This window comes from Perognathus longimembris, chromosome 3 (genome assembly GCF_023159225.1).
Source record: "Perognathus longimembris pacificus isolate PPM17 chromosome 3, ASM2315922v1, whole genome shotgun sequence".
NCBI classification, from domain to species: domain Eukaryota; kingdom Metazoa; phylum Chordata; class Mammalia; order Rodentia; family Heteromyidae; genus Perognathus; species Perognathus longimembris.
In genome coordinates this window covers 26,541,381-26,562,243 of record NC_063163.1, presented here as the reverse complement: position 1 = coordinate 26,562,243, position 20,863 = coordinate 26,541,381, and the positions used below count along the sequence as shown (strand labels likewise).

Below are 20,863 nucleotides of genomic sequence, written 5' to 3'. Positions count from 1 at the left end.
TGTCTCATCTTTACTTTTCCTTTGTTTTATTTTAATTGGCCTGCACTTGTACTACAAGTTCCTTACCACTCTGCTCCTCTCAACAGCCAAAGGAGAGATGATTATCCCTTTAGGTATATGTTTCATCTTTGTCCAGATTTTCACACTGAGCTTTGTTTTTAACTTTTAGACATTGGGTTTGATTAGTCTTTGAAATATTAAAGTACAGAGATAAATCTACTATCTTGATATTATTGATTATATTTGCTCTTTATTATTTTTCAAATATTCTAACTCTTTGTCTTCTGTTCTTAGTGATATGTCTCTGTGAATTTCAATGGATTTTTATATATCTATTCAAAGAAAATAAATAGTATGAATATCTGCCCTCGTACAATGAAAGGTATCACCTACAAAGAAATCTATTAATAAAATACACATGATCATGCAACTTTAGTTTTCAAAAGCAAGAGGAACCAAAGCATCTGAATTAAAAATACTGTGTAAATAATTTTTTTTTTTTTTTTTTTTTTTGCCAGTCCTGGGCCTTGGACTCAGGCTGAGCACTGTCCCTGGCTTCTTCTCGCTCAAGGCTAGCACTCTGCCGCTTGAGCCACAGCACTGCTTCTGGCGGTTTTCTGTATATGTGGTGCTGGGGAATTGAACCTAGGGCCTCGTGTATCCGAGGCAGGCACTCTTGCCACTAGGCTGGGAATATGGCCTAGTGGCAAGAGTGCTTGTCTCCTACACATGAAGCTCTTGGTTCGATTCCCCAGCACCGCATATATGGAAAATGGTCAGAAGGGGCGCTGTGGCTCAGGTAGCAGAGTAGCGCTAGCCTTGAGCGGAAAGAAGCCAGGGAAGGTGCTCAAGCCCTGAGTCCAAGGCCCAGCACTGGCCAAAAAAATTGAAATCACAAAGAAAAAATATCTGAGAAAACTGAAGCCTCATAAGCTCATTAAATTTATTGCTCTTATCTATTTCCCTGTTACATTTAGCTCTCCAATAAAGTCCTGTAGTCCTAATTTTCTGGAATACTCTTAGTTCTAATGTTAAAATAATACCACAATCCCGTTTAATTTTTTATCATAACGATATGTCTTATGTTGTGCATTGGATCTTAAAAATTCCATATAGTAAGCACATTTTCAATGAATGACTGCATTATTGCATCATAGCTCAAATTTAGGTGAATAGGAAAGACAGAGAGAGAGAGAGAGAGAGAGAGAGTAGATAGGTAGAAGATAAATACCATATCATAGTGTTTTTGTTTGCTTGCTTTTTGGTCATGAGGCTTGAACTCAGGGCTTGTGTCCTATCCTGAGCTCTTTTTCTCAAGTTTAGTGCTCTATTACATTGAGTCATGGCTACACTTTCTAAGCAAGACCCAGAGAAACATTGGTTGCACTGTTTCCCTCATTTGTAATAAATAGAATTATGTGTTAAATTTCTACAATAAACTCAATTGATGGTGCAAGACAAAATATTACAGTTTGATATGTTATATTACAAAGGACAACAAACATTCACACAGTGAGACCAAAAGAAGATATTCTTAGGAGTTGATCACAAGGGCTTAGTAGCTATGGGCATACGATCATATAAAATAGTGTACTCCAAGAAATATAAACAATGAGTATTTTGTTTTACATTTTTAATTTTTATAAGAATTTTTTAATTTCTAGTTTTCCCTTTTTGTCATTATTTTTTTTTATTTCTGTACCTTTTGTCTTGTTTGTGAGGTTATATGATTTGTGGAGGGGAAAGAGAAACAAATGGTGGGAAACAAGGTAATTGAATGCAGCTGTGATATTAGACACTGTATTGAAAGTGAACTACACAACTTATGGGGGAAGAGGTTCGGTGGGAAAGTGTCTGGGAGAAAATGAGGAAAGAGATGACACTGTTCACAAAGAAATATACTTAACACCTGACTTATGTAAGTGTGTGTCCCCTCTTCACCTTTACAATAAAAATGAAAACAAATAAATACTTGATTGCAATTTGTTATTTTACATTTTTTAATTCTACTATTTTCACCAATATTTTGTGTAAGGAATTCCGATCATATATTATATATGTGAAGGTTGAATATCACTTCGATAATGACATTATATTCATCCAAGTGATCATAATTCAATAAATGCCTCCAATGGGACTCGAATCATTAGTCCATCTTCCATTTTTGTTGCACCATCTAATTTGATTACACTTTAAAAACCATGAATAAGTTAAATACATTCTAATAATGTCTTTTTGTGTGTGTGCTAGTCCTAGGGCTTGAACTCGGCCTGAGCACTGTCCCTGGCTTCTTTTTGCTAAAGGCTAGCAGTCTGCCACCTGAGCCACAGAGCCACTTCTGGATTTTTTTTTATATTTGTGGGTACTGAGGAATTGAACCCAGGGCTTCATGTATGCGAGGCAAGCACTCTACCACTAGGCAATATTCCCAGCCCCTCCAATATTGACTGTTAATGTAGGCTATATTAGTAAGTTGGATCTATTGAATAGAGCACACATTACCTGCGGAGGGAGCAATGGCAATCGTATAAAGGCAAGCAGCATACTGAGGTCGTTGCATCGCCTCTGCGTGTCATACTTGACCCACATCATCAAAGCATGGAAGATGGTCTCTTCATCAGGAACATTGACATCATCACTGGCCAGTAGTTTATGGAGCTCTTCAGCAGGAAGGAGTAAAAACTCTTGGTTTCTGATCACTTCCATTATGTTTTCCTGCAGTGAGAAAACATCTTGGCATAAAAGTCTAGTTCACTTTCATTTGACTAGTAAAGCGCCTCACAAATAAATGAGAAAGCCATCAATAACCTTTGTTCTCATTATAAAATAATCCTTGTGACTCAATCCGGCCGAAACTGGAAGCTGTTAAGATGAAAGTGTTGTAATTGTAATTGAAGTGTAAATGTATCTGAGGAAGCACAGATCTTGTAATAACTGGAGGATTACAATGCCGAGCTTTGTTATTCAAGCAGAATGTATTAAGTGATTAAGTGCTTCAAGTGTTCAGCTACATAAGGCTTAGTGAATATGAAAAGAATAATGTTTCACAGTTTTAGGCTCAACTCCAAATGTATGAATCAGCAAATGGCAATAAAACTATCCAGAGAGATTTAGCAACAGGCATCATCATTTATAGAAAAGAATTAAAAAATATAGATGGCAGAAGTCACAATATCCAACATGTTCTACCTTCTTATTCCTTCATAACTGTGTCTACTCATGACAATACCTTTGGCTTAAATTCAAATTTCCATTTATTTTCTTCTACATGGCCATATTCTCCTGATTATTGTTTCTATTTTTAGATTTTTCAATCCTATCCTCTATACTAATGACAAAATTATATTTTAAAAACATAATTGAGCTTGTATTCAAACCCACTTCCATGGACTTCTTTTGTAATTTTCTTCGGATTTCTTATTTAAACACTCTACTTCTTCATTGCATTCCTTTTTTCACAATTCATAATCTCTTTTTCCCTTATTTGTACTTCTGCAATAAACACTTTTTTTTAATTCCACAGCCTAACAAGACTGTTATCCTCTTGGTTTTCTTAATTCCCGTCACATTTTAAGAAGGCTTTAGAAACAAAATTAGTATTTTTATCAGTCTTTAAATGCTACATGTTACCCCTCAGTTCAATGAGCTTATCCTTACATCCTGGAGTAGCTTTAGCTCCTATGCTCAAAACTTCCATGATCCCAGTTTATTAATGCTGTAAACTTACAACTGCCATCCAATAATATGTGGCATCCTTATTTGTTCTTGTGTCATAAAACATAACTTTCACCATGCATTTGTTCTTAAAAAATTCCACAACATGTTTTTTCTTCAAAGCTTATCTTAGGTTCACTTTATTTGGATGATAAATGATAAATAGATGACAGATTGGCAGAAAATTTTATCATTTTCTTTTTTAGAGAATCAATTCAGTACTCTGTTCATATAGTCTACATTTCCACTGGGTCTTTATAACACAAAATATCTAAAGCCCTGGATCAGCAATTTCCAAACACCATCCTTATCTTTGTTGCCTTTAGGGGTCTCATTAAGAATTGTACGCTGTAGGTAAGTCCTGGACTTACATAAACTTGTGTGTCTACATTCTGGCACAGTCCTGGGAAATATAAAAGAATGGCATATGTATATAGAAAGCTGAATCGATTATCTTTTTAAGAAAAAAAAATGTGTTAAGAGCACAATGTTTTCCAAGTGTATTTTTATATCTGTCAAAGACTGACTCCCATTTTAAACAGAAAGACTCATGTGCTGGAGAACAAGGCATAATACATGTTGGTTGGCCTTCGGTTTGCTGTATCTAATCCCATGTCTGCTGAGACAAATTCAAGGGAAGAATAACTAAATCCCCAGCACTTGTTCTCTCAGCCATGATGGTGGTGAGAATTTCTATAAGACAGGTCCTTTAGGATAAACCTGACATAGAATGATCTAGAACTTTCTACAAAGGCATTATGACTACACTAAAACAGAGTAAAGCGTTTATCAGGTGACATTTCTACATTTCAGAGGAGAATCATACTTAATTTGTGGTGAAGTCTTGACCCATGATGATAGTACATTTTTGGAGTTGTGGAGCTTTAAGCTATAACAAGAGGTGGTCAATTTTGTTGTCTTTCAGGTCATCTTCCCATTACATATATCAGATAACAATAGTACAATTTTCAAGTAGTATACCCTATTGATTTGACTTGACACCACAGAATGGCAGAGTTATTTTTAATTCCTGGAGACTGTTTTATCCTCTGGATTTTGTGTTTATACGGTTCTGTGCATATTATAGAATTTGCTTCTGTGCATATTATAGAATTTTGATACTATTTATTGAATTCACTAAGTGATTTGAGATTTAGTGCTACGAGATTTCTCTAGGGGATTACAGTAAGAGGAAATGTTTCTGAAGAATCTTGGAAAGATTCATTTTTTGTGTGTGCATTTGCTTTTCTAGTTACTCAAAAAAACTTTGCAATTATTAAACTGCACTCAGAATTATATAGGTAGACTGTCTATATATATAGGAAGCTCTAGTGTTCCATGAAACTCTTTGTAGTGTCTATCATAAAGAATTGTTCAAGGCATATTTCATTATATTTTATTGTTTTTCTATTTATGATGACTCTGGGGAGAAATTTCTGTCAGGTTTTAGTAGTAGGAATAATTGCATTTCTCCTGAGTAAATTGGCTTGCATTTATCATTGATGTTGTAAATTATGAAATTGATCAGATTTGTTTTCATTTGGCCTCTAGAAAACTTAAACTCAAATTGAAATCCATATGGCAGGAAAGCCATAGACTTTTATGGTTTGATTTCTTGTTGAGACAGCTCTGATGATAGTTGCATTCAATAACACTGCAAGTAGCTTTCCTTTGATTTCTCCATTTATACTTGTTGCTAATTTAGCTTATATCCCTGTAGTGCATCTTTCTGAATGACACTGAATCTTTTAGGAAAAGATTTAAAAACTACTAAATAAATTGTTATTCCATGCTATTGACCTGTCAATTTTGTCCACATACAACTTTTTTATATTTTAGTTTTTTTTTTTCAAATTTTTATTATCAAACTGATGTACAGAGAGGTTACAGTTTCATACGTTAGGCATTGGATACATTTCTTGTACTGTTTGTTACCTTGTCCCTCATGCCCCCCTCCCTCCCCCCCTTTCCCTCCCCCAAATTTTAGTTTCTATATAGTTTAGATCTGCAATGTTCTGTCATTGTCCCTCAATCCTGCTTCCTTTCAACACTACCCTGTTTACTTAATACTTACTATTTATACCTTATACAACCTTAGGGAATATTCTAAATCAATTATACTTTGTTCATAAGAGAAGCATTGTTAGTTTTTGCACTATTTACTCTACATTTCTTGTGCATGGTAACTAGTATCATATTAGTTCTAAACTGTTAGACCTGCTAAACTTTTGTAGAGTGTTATTCTTTAAGGTTATTTAATTATTCCTTAGGCATAAATATTTTGAACATCTGATATTTGCCTCCAAATAACCACTGTGAGAATAAAATGGATTTGAAGGAAATCAATTGCCCTTTTGTTATTAAAAAATCAGTACCTAGAGAGCTATGATACCCAAATTAACTCAGAATATGTGTAAAAGTTTAAATTGAAAATAGCAGTTCAATATATGAAATTCTGACTGGGATAAAAGTAAATTATTAGAGAGCCAAATAAAATATGTGTAGACATATTTAACATATAATTTTGACCAAAAATAAACACAGAAAAAAATCATGGAAATAACATTGAAATGGTAATTTGGTTGAATAATTGATAAAAGAAGAACTCAGAAGTATAAATGGCTTTATGAACACCTAAGATGATGCTAAGTGAAATGAACTCCATGTTATGGAGACAATTGTTATATCACAGTTGTAACTACTTTCAACGTCCCATGTGTATCTATAGCTTCTATTATTGATGATGTTCTTGTATCACCTTCCTGTGGTTGTACCTACACTATCTCTGTAATCTTATCTGAATATATTGGAAACCGTGTATACTGGTATTGGAACTAGGAAATTGAAAGGGAATACCAAAATTGAGAGACACAGGGTAAAAAAAGACAAACAACTACAAAAGCAATACTTACAAAACTGTTTGGTGTAAGTGAACTGAACACCTGGGGTGGGGAAGGGTAAGGGGGAGGGGGGAGGGGGGTATGAGGGACAAGGTAACAAACAGTACAAGAAATGTATCCAATGCCTAAGGTATAAAACTGTAACCTCTCTGTACATCAGTTTGATAATAAAAATTTGGGAAAAAAAAGAAGTATAAATGGCTAATGCATGCATGCAAAACTGTGATACTAGCTATAAAGTACAAATAAAACTAATATTTGTATTTTTTCACCACATTCATAATGGCTATCATCAAGAAAAAAATGATAGTAAAGATGTGGGAAAAAGATTTCTGATGTATTTCCATGATTTAGGAAATTAATGAGGAGGTTAAAAATCTATAAATAAAGCTATCATATGATTATATAATACCACTCTTGGAAAAGTAGTTTATGACATTACTGGTGGAATATAAATCAACATGAAATAGAGATGCCTGAACACCCATGAGTATTGCAGCCTTGCCTTGTTACCAACCGCAATCAGCCTAGGTATCTAAAAACCAAAATAGATTAAAAAAAGAAGTATGCATAGATATAATATGGAGAATTATGATGTAAAAATGTGGAATTAAATTCTGTAAGAAATCACCATAATAAGTAAAATGAATGAGACATAAATATTATGTTTTATTTTAACTGTAGAAACTAGATCTTAATAAGTAAGTATGTATACATAACTTGAATAGGTCTAGCAGGAAAGAAGATGTAGGAAAAGAAAGAATAGTGGAAAATGACATGATAAATTATATTATATGCATGAATATATAGCAAAATGAAACCAATCAAAATAAGAAGAAAGTTAAGAAACAAGTGGAGAGAATAAGATAAGCAAGTGTAATAGAGGGGGGATATGATCAAATCAATTTGTATGCACCTTGGAAACATCAGAATGAAAGTTTGTACAATTAACATATACTAGTGAAAGGCTTTTAAAATTATAATTTCTAAAGAATACTTTGTAAACAAAGTTTTGAGTATTGCAATGCATGATCCCAATACTTTCAGAAGCAGGATCCAAATTCGCTCCTCTACTTTTTAGCATGTTATTTCTTGCTGTTACATCATAGTCAAGATGAAATTAAGAGCTTTCAAATTTCTATGACTTTAAACTAAAAGTGCATTCTTGGGCATTGAATCTGCCACTCGTCTGAATAGGTGGGGGTAAGAGTTCTTGGTCATGTACTTCTTTTTTTTCACAGTTACTTTTCATCTTTTAGAAGAGGACCACATTAATTATTTTCCAAGGCTTTAAGTTTTGCTACTTTTTTTTTCTTTCTCTTTTCTTCATTTCCCCACAAGCCATTGATATAAGGGGAGCCACAGTTTTCTTAGAGTTAAGATTATTTCTCCCAAATAACTTATTTTCCCATTCAGATATTTCTACTTCCACAGAATACTCAGCATAACAGATTGGAGCTAAATTCTTCACAGTTTTCAGAAGTTATCAGAGTCACAGTTTTTTTTAATCTTTTATGCCAACATTTTGATTATAATCTTGTCATCAATTTCCAGAATAATGTAGTCTTTCACTGCAGCTTTTCTCTTTTAAGCCCCAGAATCATACTTCACATTCCATTCATTACCATAAGCACTTTTCCTAGATTGTTCTTCAAACTCTTCCAGCCTCTACTTCTCCTTTGCTTGTTTTAATAGCATCTACCTTGTATTTTTTCCCCCTCAGTCCATTTTGACTGGCATAGCAACACATTTTAGACAGGGAACTCATAAACAATGAGTTATTTCTCACCATCTGCATGTCTAATAAGTCCACTGTGACATACAAGCAAATGTGGTCTCTTGTGAGAGCTTGTTTTCCATACATGGTGGTATCTTGTTCTGTTTTCACATGACAGAAAAGACAAAATACAAATGTTCCCAAGGGCCTTTATTATAAATGCACTCATTCATTAACTAGGGCCTACTCCTCATGTCCCATTCGATCCTTGAAACCTTCATATTTTACTATCACCATAGACTGGGCTTAGTTTTCAACACAGTTACCCAGAACAGATCTTTTTTCCCTCTGAAATAAAAATTCCAAAGCAAAGAAATATTTATATTTTAAATATATATTCAGTAAATACCAAAATGGCTTGTTGTCATCTGGACCAATTGTCTTTTCCTTACTCATGAGAATACAAAAATGGAATTTTATATTTAAAACACATTATATGCATATATGGGAATTAGGGAAATATGTCTCCATATAAGACTTCAAAGTGGAAATAATCTCTGAAAACACATTATTCCCTATGCTCTTTCAAAGCTCTTTTTTCTCCAGAGCTAGAAAACTGAGACTATTGCCAATATTGAGTTGCTTTACTTAAATTTTTTCTAAAATTTGATTTTAAACTGCCTTTATGTAGTTTTTACATGAGTCCAGTAAAAATATATTACTATGTAGCAGGGCACCAATGCTTCACACATGTAATCTTCACTACTCAAAAGGTTAAGATGTGAGGATAGCAGTTCAAAGCCAACCCAGGCAGAAAATTTCCTGAGACTGTCATGTCCAATAAACTACTCTCCTCAGATAAAGCCAGAAGTGGCACAAGTGGTAGAGGATTAGTCTTGAACAAAAAGTGGAGAAAAAAATACTATGCTACCTGCCAAATATTTGAGCATTTCAGAATTAATACATTTTCATCCTTATATGTTTTAGATCTATAGGTAAAGATTAAACCACACACAAAAAAAGACTGAAGCAATTTGGGCTCAATTTTTCTGTGAGAATGAATACAGTTTAATATTAATCAAGATAATCAATAAAATAAAAAAATTAGGACAAATAAGCATATTTCATTGGCCACTTGATTGTGTTGTTGTTGTTGATGATGATGATGATGATGATGATTCTCAAGGGTATTTTCCAAATACAAAACAAATATACAACAGAAGAACTGTAGAATCTTTACTTCAAGCATTATATTATGTATATATAAGTCTATATATGCATGTGCATGCAAACACACAAACACATATTTTATATATATGTATATATAATTCTATACATATAATTGCATATGTGAATATTGTGTAAAACACATATCAAACAGTTGTTAATATGTATAAGCACATAACAATATTTTCTTGCTTTGGTCATTAACTTTTTGTAAATGAACATATAATCATATTTCTTCAAGTATTTCATTATGTGTTAGTTTTTATAGCAGAACATAGAATAAATATTCTGTATTTGTCATATGTGTACTGTTGTTATAGACATGCATTTTTTCAAGTTTTAATCACCTAGAGCGCTCTCTCTCTATCTATATGTATACATACATACATACATCTAAATCTGCTGAGCAGAGTAAATGTATGTATATATTTCATTATTTATATCTATTAAATACTAAAAAATGTAAAATAAGTGTATTTTTTCAAATTTGTCCAAATGTTTTCAAATATTGGAGTGAAACTACTTAAAAATGAAACATTTTACAATAGTGAAAAACAGTATCTAAAAACTATCAAAAATGTTATTTCATGTTTCACGGGAACAATATAATTTTGTTCAATCCCTTAGAATACACAATCATATTACTTGAAATCTTCTCCAATAAAATATTTCTAAAGAGTTAAGACAAGCTAGAAATTATATTGGTATATACAATGAATTTTAATGAAATGTCTGAAGTGTCTGTAGGAACCACTTTTTCCTAATCCTGAAATGCCACGCAAAAGACATTTAGCATTTTAGGATCAACTCCTTATCCTGAAAATAGATTCTACAGCCATATCCAGTGAGACAGCCAGACCAAGAAATTCACCATTAGTCCTAGCTAAAGAGGCTGAGCCATCTCAGGTAAGCAGAAAGCAGCTTACCTTTGCAAAAGAAAGGAATGAGGAAGACCAGCATAAAATTCCAGAGATAGAGAAACTTAGGTAAAGTAAGGAGTTGAACGGATATGCAATATGTAGCAGTTATACTAAAAACAAAGAATTTTAAAAAGAGAGTATTTTACTTGCTTAATTGCTATTTGTAATCACTAATAGCCAATCCTGCTTCTGTAGGCCTGCTTACTTGCTTTGCCTAACTTGCCTGTGTGTGGTACATGTGATTTTGCCTTAAAAACCCAGCCCTAATGAGGCCCATTGCTGTTCTTCACACTCCTGGTGGTGGCAAATAGATGTTGTGCACACCTAAATGAAGACTGCTAGCCTGACTGATTGAGTGCTGATATCTTTATTGTTATGAGTTTGAGGCCTAACTGCATGTCTGGTACATACCTAGTATAGAGGTTGTGTGTTTTTTTTTTATAACTTTGTTTTAATACACATTAATAAACACATAAAATTCATGAATTTTAAGAGTATTTTGAAAAATATATACAGTTCTTTGAGATGAACACTTTCACCCACGGAATCATTTGTTCTGCCTGTGATAGTGCCTATATACTATTCAAAGGTTTACTATGAGATAGGATTGATCTACTAGTACAAAAGAACACACAAAATCATTTATAAATTTCATTCACATGAAAAAAGCCTAGTAAGCTAAATGCTCTTACTTCCATTATGTATTTAACAGAAATGTAACTATTCTTTTAATATTGACTTTGCAATGAAGTTAAGGAGGTAATGTCTGGTTGGTGCCATCTTGGCCACATAGTGAGTTGTACTGTCTAGCATCTTGTCTTCCTGGGTGTGCCTGAGTTCCTAGAGGAAGGAAAAATCCCATCCCCAGGTGACAGGGGTGGGCACTTGGAGTATATTTTACTGAGTTTTCAGTCCAGTGCCAGGGACTAAAAGCTTCATGTGACCCCTGTCTCCTAACCTGACCCTATTTAGGGTCAGACTATCCCAGGTGCCATTTTGCCATGGCACATGTCTCCCTGAATGTTTCCTGTCTCCTGGCTTGTCTCTGGTCACCATGACCTCCCACTTCAACTCTACATTGGAGTTGATTGGTTTGTTGATATTGTTTTTGTACTTTCTCTAATCTCTAGCCTATTTCCTAGCAGTGTTAAGAGTATTTGGGGGCTGCAGGCTACTGGCTGCCTGTAGACTGCTTGCATTATAATAAACATTTGAAGATTTGATCCTTCAAAATATGTATTTTCTGATAATATACCTTATAGCAGTAAACTGTATAACACTATGAGTACTTAAATCATGATTCAGGATAATAAGATTTATCATTTATTATTATATCATTATTTGCATTTAATTCTTGTTTTATTAATTAAATTTTGTTGACAAGGTGTTGTGCAAAAGGGGTACAGTTACATAATAGGGCAGTGAGTACATTTCTTGTGATATCTTACACCCTCATTTTTCTTTCCCTTCCCTAGATCAGGTGGCATATATACAATACCCAGTGTACCAAAATCATACACAGCAGCCACGTGGCCTACGCCAAAGGAAATTCACCTCTACAACCTTACATGGAAAGGAAACGTTTTAAGGTATGACAATAAGTTTATCTTCCTTGTAGGACATCTGGTAGAAACTGGTGACTTAAAAAAAGGAAAAAACTTTGGTCTCTAAGACTATATGTCTATTTTGTCAGGGAGTTCTCATTCTCATTCTTACAGAAACCTGAAAACCTCATCTCAACAGAAGCATTTTCCTCTCAGACTAAAAAGGATTGCAAAGGGCTGGGGATATAGCCTAGTGGCAAGAGTGCCTGCCTCGGATACACGAGGCCCTAGGTTCGATTCCCCAGCACCACATATACAGAAAACGGCCAGAAGCGGCGCTGTGGCTCAAGGGGCAGAGTGCTAGCCTTGAGCGGGAAGAAGCCAGGGATGGTGCTCAGGCCCTGAGTCCAAGGCCCAGGACTAGCCAAAAACAAACAAACAAACAAACAAAAAAAGGATTGTAAAGTCACCTTCAATTTATTGTCCTTCGTTCTTATGTATATATAGACATGAATAACCCTTCAAGAGAGACAATTATATGCACAATCAAATTCCCTACAGACTTAGAGTTAAATGCATGTAAAGAAATGCAAGTGTGAATATGGAACGTCTATGCATAACTACATTAGTGTTGAGTAAAATATCAATAACCTTCTCTACTAAAGAATCCATTAGGAGTAGGAAGATGACACCGCCACAATAGGGAGGCACCCCAACTCACTCCAACTGAACAGTGAGCTGGGAACTCCAAATCCCAACACCCCATCAAGAGATCAGCAAACCCAACAACATGAACAGAGAAACATAGGAAACAAAAAAGAACAGAAAAAGAAGAGCCTATAACCTGCACAGAGCTGGAAAATCTCCAGGGTACCCCGCCCCCCTCCCACCCGCCAACCCCGGCCCGAACAGGGCCAGGCTGGGAAAGGGGACCTGGCACCAGTAAACAGGACCACAGACCATCAGCAACCAGAGAAGCAACAGCCATGAGTGCAGAGTCCAGACAGCAGGAGCTCCATGGACCCAAGATGGAGCGCAGACGGACCCAGACAGACAGTGGGGAAGAACTGGAGGTGCAGGACCAAACGGCCGGGAACAGACAACAACATCAGGGGAAGTGGGTGGTGCAGACAGGGAGAGCTGGACAGGCAGAGCCGGGACCACCACCACCAAATGAACAATCACCACATCCCAGCACCCCAGCCTCGAAAAGCCCACAGCAGCGCGGGACACACACACAATCCAGGACCAGTAACTTCCCCATTGCCTCCCCGCCCCCAACAGGACACCAGCTCTAGCAGAGACCTAAACCCTACAAAGAAGCTAGAGCTCCCTCCCTCCCACTCCCTACAACAAGGGAATAAAGGAGCCCCATATATGGCTGCTCTAGGACCCTACAGCCTCTGGGAGGACACGGGAGCTAGCAGAGGCGGAGTAGCAACCAAAAAAAGTGAATGGGAAACACCTTACACAGGCATCCCCCAAAGCCCCAGCTGGGGAGCCTGAACCTGTCTGCACCAGCTCCTCCCCGCCCCCCAAAAGGGACTCAGGGACTGGTAGGCATTGGAATGCCACCAGAGTCACCCTGGTCTGTGTGGACTTTTTGAACAACAGTCACAGGCTTGCTGGTGTGCAATACCAGCCCAGCAGGGACACCTGGGCCCGAACACATGCCCCTCTCACAGCGGAGGCACAGAGAGTCTGTGGGCACCAACCCATGGCCAGGCATTTGAACCAGCTGGGGTCCACACATACTGCCCCCCACAGCAGACTCACAAGAGGATAAAAGCACACTCCAACAACTCAGGGCAGCATGCCCCCAAAGGAAACACTAGAGCGCACTCACACGTGCCCTCCAAAAGGGCCAGCGTGGGTCAGCATGCTAGCCCTCCAGCAGGAGGTACTTATGTCCAACCCCCCGCAGGAGCACACGAGTGGGCAAACTGCCCCCTCACCAGCAACACCCGCTCTAATAGGAGCACTCCGCACAGGTGGACAGGGCCCCCCCAGTGGCAGTGCCTGCTCTTCTAGGCTCACTCCACACAGGTGGGCGGGCCACCCCTCAACAGCAATACCTGCTCCAACAGGAGCACTCCAAACAGGTGGGTAAGCCGCCTCTCAGAGGCAATTCTCAAGCTGAGAGGTGAGCTCTTTTGACCACAGCACCTAGTGGGAAAAGAATCAAAGAAGAGAAAAGTCTCTAAGCCACGCTGAACCAGCAACCCACAAACCCCCATCAGGGACACACTAGGGTCAGCACAACACAGCGGCAGAGAAAGAGACAGAAAGAGACAGAACCTACCCACCCCCAAGTGCAGTGAGGGTGAACGCCTCATCAACAACTGAGATGGTCACGCTCACCCATTGGGCAATAAGGTTCAACAGCCAAACTCAAACCCAGACCCAGGACACAAACAAGTCTCCACTGATGGACCAGTGGGAACCAGCACAAAGCCAAGCCAAGGTCGCCACCTACAGATCTCCAGATGCACAAATCACAAAAAAATATTACAAGTTTCATGAAAGGTCAAGCCAACTCGAAAGCCTCAAAAAGTAGTACGACTGAAGAAGACATGGAGAATAAAAAACAATTGGGACTAAGATGGCAGAAATGATGGAAAACCTCAGGAACGAATTCAGAAAACAATTCCAGGTGTTTAGAATGGAAGTATCGAAGGACCTTCAGGAAGTCAAGAAAGAAATGGAAGCAAAAATGAATACAGTGTACTTCTCTGTTAAAAAAGACCTTAAAATCCTGAGAAGCAAAATGCATGAAAAAATAGACTTAAAATACAACTCTTTAAAAGAAGAAATTTCCACAATGAGAGCTGATCTGGCAACCATAAATAGCTCGCTGACATCCATAAATTCCTCACTGGAAGCCTCATCACAAAGAATTGATCATATCGAATCCCAAATCTATCTTTTGGATGATGATACAGCTGATAAGGACCAGAAAATAACTACACTCCAAGAATCAGTTAGACTCCAGGGCAGACTAATCCAGGAGCTAGTGGACAAAGACAAGAGATATAAACTGCACATAATTGGAATAGATGAAGGAGCTGAATACCAGAGCAGAGGGCTATAACATATTTTCAGTAGAGTTATTGCAAAAAGCTCCCCCAATCTCACAAGGGACCTCACCCAATTAACTGAAGCCTATAGGACGCCTGGCAGACCAGACCCTAGAAAATCCTTGCCTAGGCACATAATAAAGACTTCAGATCTCAAGAATAAAGAGCAAACTTTGAATGCAGCCAAAACAAAGAAAGAGCTATATTACAATGGAAAAAGGATCAGAATCACAGAAGACCTCTACACACAAACCTACAACACATAAAGAGCGTGGAAGAACACAATCCAAGTCCTCCAGACCAACAATTGCCAACCCAGAATTAGATATCCAGCAAAACTAGAATTCACCTTCAAGGGAAAAAGCAGATTTTTCCATAGCAAAGAAGGTCTAAAGGAGTAGGTGAATAAAAACCAGCCTTACAGCAAATTCTAAGAGGGGAACCCAACCCAACAGAAAATGTACAGGACCCCCAGACAGAAAAGAAAGAAACTACAATAACCAGAGACCAATAGGAAGAGCAGCTCAATAAAGACAAGAAAAAAAGGAGAGGAAAAACAGCCTAACAGGGAAATGGAAGGGAAAAACACTCTTATCCATGATCTCTTTGAATATAAACGGTATAAACTCTCCAATAAAGAGGAGCAGACTGACAGAGTGAATCCTTAAAAAAAAAGTTTCCATCTGTTGTCTTCAAGAGACCCACCTTACAGCAAGGGACAAAAACAGGCTCCGAATGAAAAGATGGAGCAAGATCTTCCAAGCAAATACACCTACCGAAATGGCAGGAGTAGCCATCCTGATTTCAGACAAGCTGGACTTCTCATTAAAATCAACTCAAAAAGACAAAGAAGGACACTACATTTTAATACAAGGAAAAATACAGATTCAAGCTATCATGGTGATAAATTTATACTCACCAAACAAAAGAGGCCCTACATATGTCAAGCAAATTCTCACAGAACTACAGAACAACATAGACCCAAAAACAATCATAGGGGGAGTCTTTAATACTCCACTCTCTCTAAGACATAGATCCAACACCCAGAGGATTAGCAAGGGAGCTGAACCAAAGTATCACCATATCCCAAATGTATCTGATAGAGCTGTACAGGGTCTTTCATGCTACAGAGACCCAATACACCTTCTCAGCAGCCCATGGAACATACTCCAAAATAGATCATTTCATAGTCCACACAAATAACCTCAGCAAATACAAAAGTACTGACGTCATCCCATGTATTATATCTGACCACAGTGGAATAAAGGTAACCCTCAATAACAAAGGATACCACAGAGGCTACACAAATACTTGGAGACTAAACCCCACACTGTTATCTAACACTTGGGTCACAGACCAAATTAAGGATGAAATTAACAAATTCATAAGCCACAACGACAATGAAAATACATCACAAAGAAACCTATGGGATACAGCTAAGGCAGTGCTGAGGGGCAAGATCATTGCCTTCAGCACTCACATTAAAAGAATAGAAGCAGATCAAGTGAATAACCTCACAATGAAACTAAAACATCTGGAGAAAAAAGAAATAATTGAATCTAAAATGACTAAGAGGAGAGAGATCACAAAGATTAAAGAAGAGATAAATCTGATTGAAAATAGAAAGATCATTTAACAAATAAATAGATGAAAAGATGGTTCTTTGAGAAAATAAATAAAATTGACAGACCCCTCACAAGACTTACAAAAAAAAGAAGAGACTCATATCCATAAAATCAGGGACTTCACCGGAAAAATTACAACAAATACACACGATATTAAAACAATCATAAGAAACTATTTCCAGAACCTCTACTCACTAAAAATCAATAATTTCACAGAAATGGATCAATTCTTAGAGAAGTATAAACTGCCCAAACTGAACCAAGAAGAAATAAATCAACTAAATAAGCCAATAACTTACAGTGAAATACAGGGGGTAATCAAGAGCCTCCCAACAAAGAAAAGCCCAGGCCCAGATGGATTCAACAACAAATCCTATAAAACATTTAGTGAGGAGCTAATACCAATACTCCTCAAACTCTTCCACAAAATAAAAACAGAGGGAGAAATCCCAAACTCATTCTATGAAGCTAATATTATACTCATCCCCAAACCAGGCAAAGACCTATCAAAAAAAGAGAACTACAGACAAATATCACTAATGAATACAGATGCAAAGCTCCTCAATAAAATGTTAGCTAACAGGATCCAGAAACTGATCAAGAAAATTACACATCATGACCAAGTAGGCTTCATCCCACAGACACTAGGATGGTTCAGCATCTGTAAATCAATTAATGTAATTCACCACATAAACAGAATTAAAATCAAGAATCACATTGTTATCTCAGTTGATGCCTAAAAAGATTTTGACAAAATACAACATCCATACTTATGAAAAGCTCTGGAGGAACAGGAATAGACGGAACATTCCCTAAAACAATAAAAGGCATATACAACAGACCAACTGCTAATATCGTATTAAATGGAGAGAAACTAAATTCATTCCCCCTAAACTCAGGAACAAGACAAGGATGCCCACTCTCCCCACTTCTTTTCAACATAGTGCTGGAATCCCTAGACATAGCAATAAGGCAAGAGGAGGACGTCAAACGGATCTACATCAACAAAGAAGAAATCAAACGATCCGTATAAACAGATGACATGATCTTATATTGGAAGGACCCAAAAAACTCAGTCCCCAAATTCCTACACCTAATAAACCATTTTGGCAAAGTAGCAGGCTACAAAATCAATCCACAACAGTCAGCAACTTTTCTGTACACCAGCAATGTATGAGCAGAAAAGGAAATTATGGAAATAATACCATTTACAACAGCTAAAAAAAGAATAAATTACCTAGGGATCAACCTAACTAAAGACATGACGGGCCTATTTAATGAGAACTATAAAAATCTAAACAGGGAAATCAAAGAAGACACAAGGTGATGGAAAGACCTCTCATGCTCATGGGTAGGCAGAATCAATATAGTGAAAATGGCCATATTGCCCAAATTGTTATACAAATTCAATGCAATACCTATCAAAATCCCAGCCACATTCTTCACTGAAATAGAGAAACCAATCCATAAATTCATATGGAACAGCAAAAAACCTAGAATAGCCAAAGCAATTCTAGGCAAAAAAAGCAGTGCAGGAGGTATCACAATACCAGACTTCAAGCTCTGCTATAGAGCCATCATAACAAAAACAGCCTGGTATTGGTATAAAAACAGACCTGAAGACCAGTGGAATAGAATTGAAGACCCAGAAATAAAACTGCACTCTTACAGTCAGCTGATATTTGACAAAGGAGTTGAAGATATACAATGCCTCTTCAACTACTGGTGCTGGGAAAACTGGGCAGCCATATGTAGAAAAATCAAAGTAGACCCTAGCCTATCACCATGCACCAAGATCAACTCAAAATGGATCAAGGACCTCAACGTCAGACCTGAATCCTTGAAAGTGCTGAAGGACAGAGTAGAAAAGACGCTAGAACTTATAGGCACAGGAAGGAACTTCCTGAATAGAGTCCCAGGGGCACAACAGATAGGGGAGAGACTCACAAATGGGACTACTACAAATTAAAAAGTTTCTGCACAGCTAAGGACATAGCCACCAAACTAGAAAGACAGCCAACCATATGGGAAAGGATCTTTACCAGCACAGCAACAGACAAAGGCCTAATATCTGTCATCTACAGAGAACTAAAAAACTAAGCCCCTCCAAGCCCAGTAAACTAATTATGAAATGGGCAAAGGAGCTAAAGAGAGACTTCACAAGAGAAGAGATAAAAGTGGCAAAGAAACGTGTGAGGAAATGTTCACCATCCCTGGCAGTAAAAGAAATGCAAATAAAAACAACCCTTAGATACCACCTCACTCCTGTTAGAATAGCCTATACTCTGAACTCAGGCAACAACAAATACTGGAGGGGGTGCGGGGAAAGAGGAACCCTCCTCCATTGTTGGTGGGAGTGCAAATTAGTACAACCACTTTGGAGAACAGTATGGAGGTTTCTCAAAAAGCACAACATAGACCTCCCTATGACCCAGCCATACCACACCTAGGCATCTATCCTGAACAACGGGCCTCAAGATATAAAAAAAGACATCTGTACTTCCATGTCTATCGCTGCACAAGTCACAATAGCCAAAATATGGAAACAACCCAGATGCCCCTCCAGAGATGAATGGATCCAAAAAATATGGTACCTATACACAATGGAATACTACGTAGCAATTAGCAATGATGAAATATTGGTATTCACAGGGAACTCGTCAGAACTTTAACAAATAATGTTGAGCGAGACAAGCCTAGAACACAGAAAACAAAGGGGCATGATCTCCTTGATATATGACTATTAAGGTTGGGGGAGTGAGAGAAAATAGAGACCAGGTCTGTGAAACCCAAAACTTCTTGTCAAATGGTATTTCCCACAGGTTTGGTTCAGCGACCCTACATTATGTAATTAAAACCAAACAACTAATCAACATATAAAGGTAAAAAGTAGACCTCTCATTGGATCACAGTAGCTCAAAAGCTATGTATGTATGTTCATATAAGACAAGGATAAGCAAACACTATTGTTGACATTACATTTAAAGTCCTAGGTGAATTTCCTTTGGCTTAGCCCACGTGACTACTGTATAAGTTTTTGGTACACTGTGTATTGTATATATGTCTACCTGATCTAGGGAACGGAATGAAAAATGGGGTGTAAGATATCACAATAAGTGTACACACTGCCCTATTATGCAACTGTACCCCTTTTGCACAACACAGTGTCAATTTTTTTTAATTAATAAAAAAAGAATTTATTACATTTTATAATTATAAGATCTTACAAATGCTGTCTTTAGAAGCACGTAAAAATTAATTATAACTTTTTTGTCATGTACTATTTACTAAAAACATATTTGGCTATTTTCCTTCTGGACTGGACTAATAGTTTCTAACAAATATCATTTCAAACTCACAGTACAGCATATCCTACTTTATTCAACCTGTTTTAATTTCTTCCCATTTAAGTATTAAAAATCAATGCAAAGAATTCAAACCAGAAAAAAGGTAAGCTCTAAACATTTTCCCAAATGAAAACAAATAAAATAATGTCACTTAAGAAAAAAATTTAAAACTCTCTAATGAATATTATTCAATAGTAAAAATGTTCACTTGTACTAAAATCTATTCTATATCATTATTTATTCCTCAGAAAATAAAACAAATATGAACTTCATTTAGTACTTTATTTAAATATTTATTCAATAGGGCTGGGGATATGGCATAGTGGCAATAGTGCTTGCCTCATATATATGAAACCCTGGGTTCAATTCCCCAGCACCACATATACAGAAAACGGCAGAAGTGGTGCTATTGCTCAAGTGGCAGAGTGCTAGCCTTGGGCATAAAGAAGCCAGGGACAGTGCTTAGGTCCTGAGTCCAAGGCCCAGGACTGGCAAAAAAAACAACAACAACAAAAAAAACCAAAACAAATATTTATTCAAATTGTATGTTGTTATATATGGCACATTAAATGAGAAAATACCAAACATAGAGCTTTACCTTCTGAGAAAGTTGGTACCAAACATAGAGCATTAACTTATTTTACAAGGCAAAGGGAAAAAAAGAAAAGTATAAAAAAGAATTTTTCACTAGTTTCAGTGTAGAAATCATTAGTTTCGTCAGAGAATTAAAATGTATATTTTTACATTGAAGAATGTTCTTAAATAACTGTTGTATTATTTTGTTTTTCTTGT

General features: G+C 36.9%; 1 protein-coding gene across 2 annotated transcripts in view; it reads right to left on the bottom strand.

The window, feature by feature from the left end:
• Klhl1 (kelch like family member 1) overlaps nucleotides 1-20,863 on the bottom strand; it is a 226,787-nt gene that overhangs the window by 90,019 nt on the left and 115,905 nt on the right. For both annotated transcript variants that reach the window (XM_048341261.1, XM_048341262.1), the window contains one exon: nucleotides 2,503-2,715. In XM_048341261.1, the coding sequence (XP_048197218.1) occupies nucleotides 2,503-2,715 (213 nt within the window). The remainder of the gene's footprint in view (nucleotides 1-2,502; nucleotides 2,716-20,863) is intronic.